Source organism: Crocuta crocuta, unplaced genomic scaffold, assembly GCF_008692635.1.
Source record: "Crocuta crocuta isolate KB4526 unplaced genomic scaffold, BGI_CrCroc_1.0 scaffold67, whole genome shotgun sequence".
Taxonomy (NCBI): domain Eukaryota; kingdom Metazoa; phylum Chordata; class Mammalia; order Carnivora; family Hyaenidae; genus Crocuta; species Crocuta crocuta.
The window spans coordinates 1,167,980-1,185,190 of NW_027531896.1; the positions used below are offsets into that span (position 1 = coordinate 1,167,980).

At 42.0% G+C, this 17,211-nt stretch overlaps 1 protein-coding gene and 1 pseudogene across 1 annotated transcript in view; one reads left to right on the forward strand and one right to left on the reverse strand.

Moving 5' to 3' along the window:
* The window catches only part of MERTK (MER proto-oncogene, tyrosine kinase), a 112,651-nt gene that overhangs the window by 48,294 nt on the left and 47,146 nt on the right, over positions 1 to 17,211 (reverse strand). Inside the window, exons 5-6 of the mRNA XM_077773492.1 lie at positions 6,587 to 6,673; positions 3,594 to 3,709 (exon numbers count right to left, since the gene is read on the reverse strand). Coding sequence (XP_077629618.1) covers positions 3,594 to 3,709; positions 6,587 to 6,673 — 203 coding nt within the window. The remainder of the gene's footprint in view (positions 1 to 3,593; positions 3,710 to 6,586; positions 6,674 to 17,211) is intronic.
* On the forward strand, positions 14,488 to 15,047 carry LOC144239432 (gamma-secretase subunit PEN-2 pseudogene; annotated as a pseudogene).

Here is a 17,211-nt window from a genome sequence, read left to right on the forward strand (position 1 = left end):
GGGCATGAAATAGCAAGAAGTACGTGGGAGAGTTAAAAATAGAAATGGAGTGTACAGCCCAAAAATGGGTGAAGAAAGGAACTAACATCAGGACCAAAGGAAGTGGGAGGGTGTGTCCTGCTAGTGCGTGGATCTGAATCTTGTCCAAAACATTCATTTGCTACCGAGTCAGAGTTTAAAATTGTAACAGACTGGGGACCTACGAAACTATGCTTGGTTCCTTTAAAAGTGGGGATATAGCGTTCATCTGCAGAATATACAAGGATAAACTTCTAGAGCCGGTCCTGACTAACCCTGCTAGGACTGGTCAGAGAAGACAGAGGACAGCCAGTTACATTTGAGTTTCAGATAAACAACAAATAATTATATGTACAGGTATGTCACAAAATTACTCCCGTAATTTAACTTGTAAAATAACTGCATTCTTATTTGCTAAATCTGGTAACTCTACCAGAGATGGAAAGGAGAATGGGTGAAGGGAGGCTGAGCTACTGGTGGGGCAAAGACAGAATAACCGTGTTTGGCACCACAGGATCCAAGATGGGCAAGGAAGACCTGCAATTTGGCAGTTACTGGATGGTTTTTTACTCATGCCACGGCCACCCAAAGCCAAGGCTGAAGGAGAGAAAGCAGGTGAAGACTGTGCATGATCATCTTCTGCCTTCAGGGGTGAGCTGGTGTTTTCAGATCTTCCCACTGCCATTCTCTACCTGCACCCGGAGACCTGTTCTCTCAAGGTGGGGGCTGCACTGGTCCTCAAAGTCTCCCTGAGGGCACCCATACTCATGTGGGCAAGAGCCTCATGTCTTCTTCAACTCTTCATACAGTTCAGCAGCAGTTTTAAAAAGGACTGGTCCATGCTTCAGTTTCATCTACATATATATAAGGAGATAGGCCCTGGTTGTTCTTAACAACAGAGCCCTGAAATACATGAAGCAAAAACTGACGGGACTGAAGGGGGAAACAGACAATCCAAAAACAACAGTTGAGACCCCAATTCCTCACTTTCAATAACAGATAGAACCACCGGGCAGAAGATCAACAAGGAAACAGAAGAAGTGAACAAGAGTATAAACTAACTAGATCTACCGAACATAAACATCTAGAACACTCTACTCAACCACAGCTAAGTGTACCTTCCTCTCATGCGCACCTGAAACATTCTCCAGGACAGAACTAAGGCTACAGCATTAAAAACAAGCCTTAGTAAATTTAAAAGGATTGAAATCATTTAAGTATATCCTCCAAACACGACGGGATATTAGAAACAAAGGCAGAAGATTTGAGAAATTTACAAGTATGTGAAAATTAAACAATACACTCTTGAATAATCAAGAGGAGAAAAAAAGAAATCACAGGGAAAATAACAAAACAACTTGAGATGAATCAAAAAAAAAAAAAAAGCTCCCAAATACTATGGGATGCAGCTAACACAGTGCTTAGAAGGAAATATATAGTATATACAAAATTGGCTAGCCTTCTATCGCAAGAAACTTTAAAAAAAATAAATAAATAAAGAGCAAACTAAACCAAAGCAAACAGAAGGAAGGAAAGACTCAAATTAATAAAATCAGGAAGCAAAGAGGGAATAATACTACTAACCTCAAAAGAAAAAGGGAATATTATAAATAATTGAACACCAATGAATTAGATAACTCAGAGAAAATGGACACATTCCTAGAAACACAATAACTACCAAAACTGACTCAAGAAGAAAATCTAGACAGATCTGTACCAAGTAAAAAGACTGAGGTGGTATTTTAAAAACTCCCCACAAAGAAAAGCTCCGGACTAGGTAGCTTCACTGGTGATTTCTACCAAATATTTAATGAATTAACATCAATCTTCCACACACTCTTCCAAGAAATAGAAGAGGAGGGAACCCCTCCCAACTGATTTTTTAAGGTCAGTATCACCCTGATACCAAAACCAGAAAAAGCGAACACAAGAAAACTACAGACTATTATCTTTTATGAATATAGACACAATTAGACAGCAGTGATGGTCACACACCTCTATGAACATACTGAAAAAACATTATACTATTTAAATGGGCGAATATTATGGTCTGTGAAATATATTTCAGAAAAAGTGGCTTAAAAAAAAGGGTATACCTGTTGAGGACTTTGTAGACACAATAAGAATTCCTAAAACTTACCAGCCCTTGGGAGGTTTACAAATAAAGTTGGGCAAGAATTAAGAAAAGCTGGAGTTGGTGGGGGTGAGGGTGGAGGCTATTTTGGGGATAATAGAATGTTTTCACTTTTCAGAGAAGGAACAGCTGTTAGACAAGAGTGGGAGGCAATAAAAACATAGAAACTAACTCCATTTGGTATTAAAAACATCTGGTTGTCAACACATAAAATTCCTTAGAATTCACTGCTTCAAGTTGAACTGGCATGAGTGGCCTGGGTCAGGTTAACATGTTTTTGGCTAGTAAGACCAGAGGTTTATGAAACTAAGAACAATTTCTGACCCTGCTGTTTGATGAAGTACAAGGCAGAATGCATTCATGTTTTCAGTGGATAATCTACACATGTTCAACTACCCACTCCCGTAAGCAATGTCTCTTCTGAGACACAGAAGAGCAGATGGTTCTGAGCACTGCCTTTGGCATCAGGGCTTTCTGGGTTTGCCACTCATGGGCTGTGAGCGCTCTGTGAGCACTTGCAGTGCTGGTGTGGGCGTTAAGCAAGATAAGGTCCGCAAAGTCCCTGGGCCAATGTGCGCACTCGGTAAGCAGTAGTGTTGTTGCTACCCTTTCCATGTTGATGAAATTAACTCTCATGGCAAACCCTACATCATGGCAAGGTACCATTATAGGATGGCTAGGCTGTATACTTATGGCATTACTTTATACCAATTTTAGGTAGTGCTTAAAAATGGGTGAAGATTGGGGTGCCTGGGTGGCTCTGTCGGTTAAGCATCTGACTTTGACTCAGGTCATGGTCTCGCGGTTGGTGAGTTCAAGCCCCGCGTTGGGCTCTCTGCTGATGGCTCAGAGCCTAGAGCCTGCTTTGGATTCTGTGTGTGTGTGTCTCTCTCTGCCCCTCTCCCACTCGTGCTCTGTCCCTCTCTCTTGAAAAATAAATAAAACATTAAAAAATTTAAAAAAAAAGGTGAAGACTCTGCAAGGCTTATAATGTCCAGGTTGTCCTGGGACCCATGGGCCAAGGTGCTACGTTTGATGGCAAAAATGACCCGTCTCAGGCTTAATTGTCCTTCATGGCCATCAGCCCAGGAGGAGCCAGGTTGTCAAGTACCTGACTTCCCAAACTCCTGGTCACAAGCCAGTCCTAATTTAGGGATGTGTTTTTGTATCTTAAAAATGAATTCCTCTGGTCTCCTGACATTCTATCCTGGAAACCTATTTCCCTTCTGGCTGGGCCCTAGAACTTGAGCAGAAAGGAAACAGCATCCTGGGGCAGAGCACCATAAAGTGGGGCATGTGTGGCAGGCATTGAGCAGGGAGGAGGTCAATGAACTCTGAACAGAGGGGCTGAAGACCTCGGTAGCCATCCTCAGGAGGCAGGAAAATCAGGTAGACCCTCAGAGCACCAAAGAGCCACTTCCCTGTTCATCCTGGAGTTTACCTGAATGCTGCAATTCCTGAATGGGGAGTATCCATCAAAACCCGGGACCCAGGAGATCAGCACACTGTGTGCAGTGCTGTTGTAGATGCGGACTTCAGTTGGTGGGGAGGGAATTGCTACATAAAAACAAAGACACGAAGGCAAACACAATTATAAATCATAGGCGGCCACAGCAACCAAACAAACACATTAATACCCATTTCTTAAGATTAGGAAAGTCAAACCCAAGTTTTAAAAAGAAACCACTTTTGCCTGAGAGTAATCATATGAGCTTAAGACAGGTCTTCCCGTGACAGCATGGTTCTGCATGGCCCAGGGGAGTGAAGCAGAAACCTGCTTTCCCGCCCACTGATGACATGAGGATCTATTTCCTACGCTGTCTCGTGTTCACTGTCCTACTGTATGCGGGCACGTCCCTGGGTGCTAGTGTTCTACATGGAATCAAAGAGCCATGGCACTACTCTCATGCAGCTCTGGGTTGAGGAGGGGAGACCCACATGACCTGAGACTGAGAGAGCCCTGAGCCAAGGAGAGAGGGCGTTATGGAAGCATGAGTGCGGGTGTGTGGCGGAGTGGGGAGAAGCTTTCCTGTCGGTGAGAGTCAGTTCAAGCCAAAGAGCCAACTTCATCTTCTGGGAGTGGAGACAGGTAATACCATCGGTGTGCAGTGACCCTGGCCACATGTGTGCCGCGGATAGGCACCTTAATTACAACCTAGGAAGGATCGGGGCGCCTGGGTGGCTCAGTCAGTAGAAGCGTCTGACTCCGGCTCAGGTCACGATCTTATGGTTTGTGGGTTTGAGCCCCACATCGGGCTCTGTGCAGTCGGCATAAAGTCTGCTTCCGATCCTCTGTTCCCCTCTCTCTCTGCCCCTCCCCTGCTCACACGCTGTCTCTCAAAAATAAACTTAAAAAACAAAACAAAACAAAACAAAGAATTTAAGAAAGATCTGAAGTCTGGGGAATCTTATTTTCTACTAAATTTAATTCTTAATTAGTAGTAACAATCACATTTACAAGCAAAAATGAGGAATGCTCTTTTTGAGTGCTTACTATGGCCCGGTGTATTATGGACTTTACTTCATCTAATCATTGCTAGAACCCTATCAGAGAGGTAGTCTTCCAGTCCTCATTTATGGATGAAGAAACTGAGGATCAGAGAAGTTAAAAATTTGCCAAAGATCACAGAGCTCGTAAGCAGTACAATGGGGGCTTGACTCAGGTCTGTGGGCCCCCAGAGCTGTCAGGTCTGTCTGTCCCTCAGCAGAACACTGGAGGCTGGTTGCGGGAGGCAGCAAGCCCATTACTACGGGCACCAGCAGGCCCTGGGGAGTCTGGTTACCACCTAGCCGGCTGTACGGCCCAGGCCACAGTTTAAATGCCTCTTCTAAACTCTGTTCGTTTTTCTATTAATGAGGATAGTAATAGCACTGGTCCGTGGGGCTGTGGTGAAGACAAGGGTTGGGGGACGTGTGGGAGAGGTAAAGGCAAAGATAGGGTGGGCAGGAGGTGGGGGGAAGGAGAGCCGGAACTGTGTAAAGTGTACTGGGTATCATATTCAGGAGTTTCTGTGGACTAGTAGACACACAGCTTGGTGAATGGGAAAGAATCAGCACTTTGACTCACTTCCCTGAATAGATTATTTGTAGAATTACCCTCAAACATCTGCCTTTCCGGATCATCATTTGGCCATGTGTATTATAGATAATAATAGACCATAAGAAGGGAGGCTTGGTTGCTTTGACCTAAATTTTTAAATAAATGTAAGCCAACAGCATACATTTTAGAAATAGGATTGATTAAAAAAATTAATATGCTGTATGAAATATAAAATGTTAAAAACTCTCTCGTTTTCCAAATTTTTAAATTTTAAGGTATTTGCACTTTATGAAAAGGTCTTTATAAATTTACACCTACTCATGAATTCCTGAAATTCCCAACATTTCTTTTGAAAACTGTAATAATGAGACTTGAAATGAGGAAGGAAGTCATACAGTTCCTCTGGGATTAAATTTCAGTTTGCTTTTTTTTTGTTGTTCCAATGAACTTTCAGAAAATGCTCCCTAATCACCTTCATCTAGATGATTTGCCGAAATGAAAATATAACTTCTTTTGCAATTTTGAGTCCCCCACTGTATATTAACTTTTAACACATTATTAAACACATTCTGCTCTCCCCTTGTGTTGTTTCCCCAAGATTAAGACCAAAAGGAATATGAACTCAAAATTTGCTTCTCGTTATTTAAATGAAGAATAAACATAAAACATAAAATTTGCACGAGTTTCTGTGAGAGAAGGTACGAAATATGATTTGAAAAGGCATAAAATGTCAGTATTTACTTTCAGGTTTCAATAACCTCGGTCCCATGGAGGGAGGAGGAGGAGGCAGACGACTGGATTGGAATATCTCCACTAGCATGGGCGGGGGTCTTCAAACACAACTCCTCTGTTTTTTATATCCCAACTCAGGGGAAGGGATAGTGACAAGATAGTTAGAAGGAAGGCTCTGGGCTCTGCCCTGCTTCTCCCCTCTCAGGGCAGCAGCTGCAGAGACTTGCTTCAGCCCCAGCTGCCCAGAAAGGACAGAGCCCATTCCTTCAATAGATGCCCTAAGTCGTCCCCTCCCTTGGAGGCTCTTCAAGAGCCAGTGGGGACTAGTTCAAGGTGGCAGAGGGAAGGATGAAAACAGAAGCTAAGAAAAGCAAGGGTAGACATCTCAGCCTATTTTCTTCTCAGACTAAGCAGAACTAAATGAACTCATGTTTATCAAAGACGTATGCACTGGACACTGTTATGAATGCTTTTACTTGCATTGTCTTATTTAAGCCTTAGAAATGGGTAGATTCTATAATTATCCCTATTTTATACTGAAGCCAGAGAGGTTAAGTGACTTGTCCAAGGTCACAAAGGAAGTCAGTGGGGAAGCCAGGGCTCAAACCCAGGCAGCTGGCTGCTGAGCTCACATGCTTGGGAGACATGGCCCTGGTGCTTACCTTTGATGTTGATCTGCACACCCTTGGACACGGTCAATCCTTTGTCATTGTGGGCCTCACAGCTGAAGACAGCCGTCTCAGTCAGACCTGGAAAGGAAGGGGACTTGTGAGGCCAGCCACCGAGAAACAGGCTGTAGTTCACCAGAATCCTACAGTTGCCTTAGCAATCTTTTACTTTTTGGTTCACTGCTTCAGGTCATAAATGCAAAGTTAATTTGAAAAGTATGCTGGTGGTTGGAAAACAAACCTGGGATTAAACCTTAGCTACCAGGAGCAAGTCACCCGTGGGGCTAAAAGGCAGCTGTTCTTCATTTACGTCCTTTATTTGTCCTGGATGGTGAGATGTTAGGTAAGAAAGCAGTAACATTTAGATTTTTAAATTTCCGCCAGGAGGTATGGGTATTGCTGGCACCAATATCAAAAAGAATGTTTTTTGAGGCTCCCCTGGCCACCCCCCAGCTCCTTGACCGCACAGTACATACGAATCACACACTAATGACATTTCAGAGTACCAGGCACAGCAGGATAAAAGTCACAGTGCTTAAAAATTTCAGATGATCTGTTGTAATGAAACCATTTTTAATGGTAAATGTCGGTCAGTTCATACAGAATTATTATATAAACACTAGACACTATTATTACTTGCAGAGAAGACACTAGTGCTGCATGAAAAAAAATTCCATCAGTTCAGAGGCTTGAAGTGATCTTAGAAATGAAAAAGGTAGTCCATTTATTAGTTTTAAATAGAAAGGAGGAGAGGCAACCCAGATCTTGGTTTCTAATACTATTTGCCAATAAAAGGAACCAGAGCTCCTTGGAGAAATGGCTGATGCTCAGATTGGAGCAGGAAACCTATAAGATGAGACTGGAACAGGATCTGATACAAATACCATGGAACACACACACGCGCGCACACACACACACACACACATGCACACACACACGGAATGACGGGGGAATGACAGAGACATAGGAACCAACGGAAAGAACTCCTCCTAATAGTCAAAGCTGGAACAATTTGAGCAGGAAAATACAGGAAGTAGCATTGGATTGTAACCCAAACTATAAAATAAGCACCCACCAGTCTATACTGGTATAAATAAGTGACTAAATAAATGGGGAAGAACAGGCAAATCTCTCATGCAGAAGGATTCCAAATTAATTTATGTGGATGCTCTACCTCAGCGGGGAGGACCATAACCCCCAACCTCTTAAGCGTGGGCTGCACGTAACGACTTCCTTCCAAAGAGGACAGGATGAAAAGGAAATAAATGCAAAACTTTAACTTATTTATTTATTTTTCAAACTTTAGAGTGGAGAAAATGATAAACACTCCCTTGGCCACGTGACCAAGGTTAACCCCACTAAGTCATGTTGACAGGATGTACCCTCGATGTGATGTAATGAAAATGGCACTTCCCCTCTGCAATCTTCCTCCCGAACACCTATGACCCGGGTCTAATCAGGAGGAAAATATCAGACAGTTCAAACTGTGGGACATTCCACAGAAAACCTGACTTGTGTTCCTCGAAACTATGGACATTGGAGACAAAGAAGTTTGAGAAACTGTCACAACCAAGGGGTTGTGACAAAAGAGACAGGACAACCAAATCCTGGATGAAACCATGGGACAGTATTAGGTAAAAACTAAGGAAATCTGAATAATACATGGACTTGAGCTAATAAAATATATCAGTATTGGTCCATTAATTGTAACAAATCACACTAATGTAAGATGTTAATAATAGGACAACTGGGGGGTGCCTGGGTGGCTCAGTCGGTTAAGCGTCCGACTTCATCATGAACTAAAGAAAGACAGAAAAAATTCTTGGAAATATACCTCCACTTGCTTCTTGCCTGAAAACTTCATTTTGTTTTCTTCTATCCATTTACTTGTATAGGAAATTCTCCATCTGATCATTTTGAACTCCAAAGCTTGTCGCTAACAGTAATTAAATATTTGAAAAATCAGAGGAAAAGCTGCCAAGGGAAGGCCAGCGGGGCATCAGCCCAGAAAGGCTGTGCCACGTTGAGTGTCCATGTGGTAAATACTGTGCCAAGTGGCGGGAGAACCGCGTCTGCAAGAAGTTCTAGAAAGAAACGCGAGCCTAATCTCTTTTATGTTGGTGCTTCTCCTGAGGGTCACAAGTGCAATGAAAAATCAGTGCCGCTGGGGTTCGTCTTATTTCCATCCAGACGGAAGTTAGTACAGACACCTGAGCTCTGCTGACTACACAAATCTCTCAAGAAACAACGAACCTGTGTATCTCTGTCCTATAAACCCATGGTGACTTTTCGCTTCTCTAAAATAATGTTCTGTCAGGATATGACAGGCACTTCAGATATTTTAATTTTCTGAGGTGAGGAGTATTTCCCTCAGACTGGAGGAAAATTCTCTTCAGCCGGCTTAGATTCCCTTGACAATTCCAAGAGCTAATAAACTAAAATCCCAAGGAGGAGCTACCACTTTTCACATTTTTGTTCACTCCCTGTTGAGTGATGGATGAAACTGCTAATAGTTTATGTGATGGTTTAGGAAATATTTATTTCACTGAAGAGGAATATTTATCTCAAACCCATTAGCCACATCTATAAAAGGACACCCTTGGATGCCCTGCCTCAGGGGGCTTTAGATATTCTGCTTGTATTCCTCTCAAATAATTTTGAAAAATATATGTAGCCTCTCATATATTTTGAGGTTTGCATCTTAAATTTTTTATAATTTAAATAGCTGCAAAGAATATAATTTCAGGTACTCACACATTTTATTTTATTTTATTTATTTATTTTCTTTAGGTACTCACACATTTTAAAATAAAATTCCTTTAGAGGCACCTATGTAGCATGCCTGTGACTGGGATGGGAAAGCCACCCACTGAAACAATTTTCCTCCCACAGCCAGAAGTTTTCCATCATGGTTTTCTAGTTCCCCTGCAGAATTTTACCCTAATGGCATAAGTGTGTGGATTTGGAAGCACTTCTTGGCAACAAAAATACACATATACATTGAGATATAGATTGATGATCCTCATAACTATTTATAGGGGACAACTTGTCAAGACAATAAGTATAAATCTTAAACAGTAAAATTTTACTGGAAGGGCAACTCCTTTGCTGAACAAAATTTGGAATTTTCTATGTAATGGTCTGGAAATTTCTTAACATTATAGTGCCAAAGCACTATAGCAGCCACTGTCAAAGTGTGGTCTGGAAACTCTTGGATATATCAGAGGCCCTTTTAGGAGCCCTTAAGATGAAAACTATTTTTATAATAATAATAATATTAACAACAACAACAGCACTAATAATAATGGAAAGATGTTATTTGTCCTTTCCACTTTCATTCTCTCAGGAATGTGTGATGGAATTTTCCAGAGGCTGTATGTTGTGTGATGATGTCATTAGCTCTCTCAGCTAATAGACTACGGGCTTGTTTATTTTTGTGCTTTACAAGTTTTCTTTGAATTTCTCATTCAGTACTTATCAACAGATAGAACTCACATAAGCAAAACCTCTTTGGTTCTCAGTAATTTCCAAGACTGTCAAAGGATCCCGAGACCAAAACATTTGAGAACGGGTGCCCCGTAGTGACTCCAGATAAATCAGGGAGAGGTCTTTCTACTTCTGCAAAGAGAGGGAGAGATGACTGGGAAGCAAGAGTTGGAAAAGAAGCATTGACATGGCATTGTGACTTTGGGCACTCTGTCAGCCATTGATTTTACAAAAGAAGACAGACATGTCCCAGATGTGGATCAAGACCTTATCCTTCTAAGCCACTGCACATCGCCCATACAGCCAACTATTATTTCACAGTCTGGCCTGGGATGCTTTGATTTTCATGATGAAGCATCATCTTTAACCTTCCAGGTCATAAGCTCTCAAGTAAGACACCCATTTCACAGGCTACATGAATGTGCAAAACTTGGCTTATATTTAGAAAAATTTGCTTTGGCCCAATCAGAAAATACAGAGAGCTGCTGTGCAATTTATATTTTTAATATAGTTGAGCTAAACACAGTTATTTGACTTCAATTACTCTTGTCAAAATGCTTGGGAAACGCTTGAGTACAAAACACAGATCACACTCCAAACTGGTCAGAAGGTCCTGGAAAAAAAAAAGTGGGTGGATTCATTTTGTGAGATCCGCTGGCCAGCAACACATCCCTAAGTAAGACAACTGAGGCCCCTTCGGAGGTTTATCAATGCTGAAAGTGAAACTGCTTATCAGGACCACGATGTTAGGTTAAGTAGGAAGTCGCTTTTCCTTTCTGTGTTTCTTTTCAAAGTGCACACAAAGTCAGGAAAACAACCTCTAGCAAATTCTCTGGCACAAGACATCCACATTAATATGGAATCGCCCAGAAGTAGCTAAACCACCTATTATAGCTGTACTTCCTGTGCCCTGGGGTGGTTAATGCCCACAGGCCAGACACCAGCAGGGAGAAGTACAACCTAGTTCAAACCAAAGTTAACTTTCTCCAAAAGCAGGTGGACCCAAACTCAAGGCTAAATATGGTCTTCTTCGCTTAATGTATTCAGTTATGTAGATTTCCTTTGGGGGCTCCTGTGTGGCTTAATCAGTTAAGCATCAGACTTTGGCTCAGGTTATGGTCTCACAGCTCCTAAACTGGAGCCCCACATCAGGCTCTCTGCTATCAGCACAGAGCCCACTTTAGATCCTCTGTCCTCCCCTCCCTTTACCCTTCCCCTCTTGCACGCATGCACTCTCTCTCTTTCTCTCGAAAAAANNNTAACTAGTGTGTGCTGGGAAAGACCGTTGGCTGTCACTTTCCTCTTCTCTGTCTGGATGAACAATAACCACCAGACTGGAATAGACCTTGAAGTTTTATAGTCGGAGTCCTTGTGGCTTTCCAGAGAAAAAAATCATCCACCTCCTTAAATCCCCACCCTACCACCCACTCTCTCCCGAGTGACTCCAGCACTGGAGCCTCTAATCTCTCTGAGCCATGTCCTCTCCCAGCGGGCCGTCCCCTTGACTGTTAACATCTCACCTAACTCATCACGATTGTTCATGCCCCACTTGCTTGGTCTTCTGCTGGTTTAAAAAAAGATAGCCTCTGACATAAGGTCTGAAAGATATTTTATTTTATTATTATTATTGTTTTAAGTAGGCTCCACGCCCAATGTGGGGCTTGAACTCACAACCCTGTGATCAAGAGTCCCAGGCTCTACCCATGGAGCCAGTCGGGCACCCCTGAAAGATACCTTAAAGAACATTCAGTAACATGATGTTCCCTTGAGGGAAGGACAACCAGACTTGCTGAGAAAGCAACTTCTAAGAGCACCAGTTGGGCCAATTCTTTGAGTTCTGGATTAAGCAACCCTTTCATTTTTTGTTTTTCTCCTAGAGCAAAAGAGGCAAAGCAGTAGAAGCAGTCTTCCCATAAAGGAAATTGCTCATTAGCTTGGAACATCCCATCTGCCCTGAATTCATTCAATCAACAGATATTTAGCGAGTACTTACTAGGTTGCAGACATTTTCCCAGGCGCTTGGTGCATATTCATGAATAAGAGAGATCCCTGCCCTTACAGAGCTCATAGTCTCACAGAGGGAAGTAGGTAAGAAATAATAACCTTCATAAATAACTAAGCTGCAGGCTCTATCAGAAGGTGGTTAATGCTATGGAAAAAGAGAAAAGGATCAGAGGTCCAGAGGTGGGTGGGGAAGTGGGCTCTGATATTAAATATTCAGGTCAGAGGTGGCTCCTGAGGGAGCAGCCCAATGCAGGGGGTGTGTTGGAGGTGGGGGTTCTAGGCAAAGGGAAAAGGCCTTTGCTTTGTCCTCTAAGTGGGATGGGAAACCTGGAGCTTTGAGTAGGAGACTGATATCATCTAACTTGTGTTTTATCAGAATCATTCCAGCTGCTACACAGAGACTAGACCTTAAGCAAGTAGGTCCTTTAATAGCTGCAAATTTTTTCCTAATCTGAAAATGGGTATTAAAAATGCCTAACTGGGGCGCCTGGGGGGCCCAGTCGGTTAAGCGTCTGACTTCAGCTCAGGTCATGATCTTGCGGTTCGTGGGTTCGAGCCCCGCGTCGGGCTCTGTGTTGGCAACTAGCTCAGAGCCTGAAGCCTGCTTCGGATTCTGTGTCTCCTTCTCTCTCTGACCCTCCCCTGCTCACGCTGTCTCTTTCTCTCTCTCAGAAATAAATAAAACACTAAAAATTTTTTTTAAAAAGCTTAACTATATCTCAACTTGCTGTGAAGTTCAAAGTCAGTCTTTACAGAAAGTATTGTGATATTATGAATATTGTAGTTATTTTAGAATTTAGTATTATTATTACAATGAATATTATTGACTCCATCCAACTAAAACCTAAAGCTGGCTTAGCTGTTATCTAAATGTGTATTTAAAAATGAAATGAGTATTAAAAAAAAATAAAAACCATACAGATCAGCATAAGTCCACCACTCTTGATAGAAAGGGAGCTCAGAATTGACAACGAGATAGTAACCACTGTATACAAAAAATTTTGTAACAGGTAACATTTGAGTTATTCCTATAGGTTGCCCCTGTAACAAGGGCGTTACACTCATTATTTCACTGAATCCTCATAAATATTCTATAAGGTAGACACTGCTATTATCCCTATTTTAGAGAAGGAAGTTGAATAATTTGCCTAGGGACATACAACAGTGAAGTAGTATTAGCATACATGTCATAGCTAAAAACCCCGACCCACTAACCTACAATGCATTCTGCCATTAAATACCATACAGCAAAACCTTTGGCAGTTCTGTTCCTTATTTTAGGATTGGGTTTTGCCCAAGACAAAATGATTTTTATTAAAAAAAATTTTTTTTAATGTTTTATTTATTTCTGAGAGAGAGACACAGTGTGAGCAGGGGAGGGTCAGAGAGAGAGGGAGACACAGAATCTGAAGCAGTTTCTAGGCTCTGAGCTGGCTGTCAGCACAGAGCCCGATGCGGGGCTTGAACCCACAAACTGTGAGATCATGACCTGAGCCAAAGTCGGACGCTTAACCAACATGGCCATCCAGGCGCCTCCAAAATGCTTTTTAAAAACAAAACTTTGGGGCGTCTGGGTGGCTCAGTTGGTTGAGCGTCTGACTTCAGCTCAGGTCATGATCTCCTGGTTTCTGAGTTCGAGCCCTGTGTTGGGCTCTGTGCTGACAGTTCAGATCCTGGAGCCTGCTTTGGATTCTGTGTCTCCCTCTCTCTCTGCCCCTCCCCCACACTTATGCTCTGTCTCTGTCTCTCAAAAGTAAATAAATAATTTTTAAAAAATTAAAAAAGTAAAAATAAAAACAAAACTGTTTTGAAATAACTTTCAATTTATAAGAAATTACAGAAATAGTACAGAGTTCTTGTACACCCTTCACCTGCTTCCCTTAATGATAAGCTCTTACATAATCATAGTACAATGATCAAAACCAGGAAAGTGACTTTAGTCACTTTAAAACTATTAACTCAAATACAGGCCATATTCAGATTTTACCAATTTTTGTTCTGTTTTATTGGGGGGGGGTGTACTGGTATAGAGTTCTATGAAATTTTACTACAGGTACAGATTTCTATACAGATCTAGAACTATTTCAACATCAAAAAACCCAAACCAAAACAAAACAAAACAAAAAAACCACTCCCTCATGCTTTAGGAACACCCTACCCAAGGTAACCCCTGACTAGTCATCACTGTAAGTTTGTCATTTTGAGAATGACATATAAATGGAATCATACAGCATGTAACCTTTGAGATTGGCTTTGTTGACTCAGAATAATGCCCTTTAGACAAAGTACTTCCTTGCTCATGTCTCTTAAAGACAGCTATTATGTCACGGCCAGGGGAGTATTGCGGGGGAAACAAGTGGTATCAAGAAGGAAAAAACAGGGCAAAGGCTTCCAGGCAGAGGAAATAGACTTCACTGGGGCGTGGTTGTTCGCAATCCCCGCATCTGTCACCTGGGGTCAAGGCTTGGCTCTTGCCCTACAGACCCTCAGGATGACTCGGCCTCAGCGCAACTATGAACTTGGAGCTGGTGTCCAACGAGGAGAAGCTGAATCTGTGCTGGAAGTACTACCTGGGTGGGTTTGCTTTCCTGCCTTTTCTCTGGTTGGTCAGCATCTTCTGGTTCTTTCGAGAGGCCTTCCTAGTCCCGGCATATATGGAGCAGAGCCAAATTAAAGGCTATGTCTGGCGCTCAGCTGTGGGCTTCCTCTTCTGGGTGATTGTACTCACCACCTGGATCACCATCTTCCAGATCTACCGGCCCCGTTGGGGTGCCCTTGGTGACTATCTCTCCTTCATCATACCCCTGGGAACCCCCTGATAGCTTCCTCTGCACATGCCTGGGACCTGCCCATTCTCCCAGAATGGGCTCCTCTACTCTAAGCCCACTCTCAAGCCCCTAAGACTTGTTCCCATCTCCTGTATTCTTTGCTGACATCCCCCAATAAAGGACTCTAATCCTCAAAAAAAAAACAAAAAACAAAAAACAAAACAAAAAAAAGAAGGAAAAAGCATATGGCCTTCTTGTCATAAATCTGCTTGCTCAAACCAAGTGTCAACGATCAACATTCTTTAAACCACTTCTCTACTTAACACTCTCTTTGTAGAAGGGCTTGGAAAAGTTTACTTGAGTTAATTACAAGATAGAGTGGCCTCTCCCTGCAAACACTCACAGTTTTGGATCATCATAGGAAGCACAACGCCCCCCACGCATCTCTGGTCAGAATGGCATGTAGTTCCCCAATATGAACTTTTGAGATGGGTTCAGGTGTCACTGAAGTGTCCTCAAAATTAAGCACAGATGTAAAGAAGAAGAAGAATGGTTTACACAGTTCTTTAACAAGGTCACAAAATTCAGGTGCTTGGGCATAGTCCACAGGCAGCTGATTCGATGAAACTTGACGTGTCCAGCAGCAGCCCTGCGGCGGGAAGCCTGCACTGTTGGCCCTTTCTCCCTGGACTTCCTTAAGCCCTTTGTGTCAACAAAATGGGTGTAAACAAAATCTGCTCTGCTTTGTCACAGAACTGGTTAGAAGTATAAAGGAGAAGAGATGGGAAGGAGTTTAAGTGCAAGAGCCATGATGCAAATACAAGTGACTTCATTATCACGATGCTCCTTTGTCCCAGTGAAGGGATCTCTGACTCAGGGTCTGTTCATAATTCATGTGTTTGTTCATAAGTTGACTCATTCATTCACACAGTTCTGATGTGCCAGGCACTGTGCTGGGTGATGGTGCTAAGGTAATCGATAACTGATATGTAATAATCACACTAATTAATAATTTGGGGTGGGGAGACATGTAGATGGCTGTGCTTCCATGGGGGGTACAAGTGTTGTGGAAGAGGCACTGTGGATACACAGACAAGAACGGGGTGTCCAGAAAGGTTTCCAGGAAAGAAATATATATGGGTATGCAGATGTCCACTTAAGTAACAACCACCACCCCTACCACCAAAATAAAACAACCTACATGCTCATCAACAATAGAGTACTTAAATAAATTATAGTCCATTCATACACTGAGGCAATGGCCATAAACAATGAGAGGCCCATGAGTACCCACATGGAAAAATCCACAAGTCTTAGTGATCTATCTATGTGTGTATGTACATATGTGAGTATATTTAAGGGGAGAAGGGCCTGGAAAGAAGTGAACCAATGGCTCACATCATGTGTGATATCTGTATGGAGAGTGAATGTGTGGAGATTCAAGGGAGACTTGACCATTTTGCTTTGGTATGTCACCATGGTTTGAATGTCTTAAAATGAATGCACATACTATTTGTGTAACAAAAAGGCTGAAATTAATCTGCATGCATATTATCATTTCCATCTGAAGGAAAATCATTTATATACATATATATACCCAAGTGTCTATATTTACAGACAAAGTTTGAAAGGAAACACATCAGTGTTTTTATCGTAATTATAAATGTGTAATGAGATGTGAACATAATTTTTCTGAATGTCCTACATTTTAAACATGAAATCATTTAATAGTTATTAAAGTTAAAAATCTTTTCCTTTTGAAGTAATTATGCACTCACAGAAAGATGGAAAGAAATAGAGGGGGAAGTTGGGGTGCCTGGGTGGCTCAGTCAGTTAAGCATCCAACTTTGACTCAGGTCATGATCTCACAGTTCGTGAGTTGGAGCCCTGCATCAGGCTCCGTGCTGACAGCTCAGAGCCTGGAGCCTGCTTCGGATTCTGTGACTCCCTCTCTCTCTGCCCCTCCCCTGCTCATGATTTGTCTGTCACTCTCTCTCTCCATCTCTCAAAATATAAACATTAAAAAAATTTTTAAACCACTATTAGGCTATAAACTGCTCTATGTCTATTTTACTCCTATTTTCTATACCAAGGGAAAAATTCTTCAAGTTAAAAAAAAGTAAAATAAATATTATAGTGAACTTGAAACCCAAAATAGGTTATAGTTGTAGTAGCATATCACCATTTAGAAATAAATCAGGTCTCCCATCAGAGACAAATTATACACAGCCTTGGGTATTAAAAATATTTTGCAGATCTTCTAGTTTCTAAGAAAACATACAAAAGAGGAAAAGTTCCAGAGGAACAGAGATAGATTTTTGTCCCTAGTTTCATAAAAAGATACTGATCCTGGTAAGGACA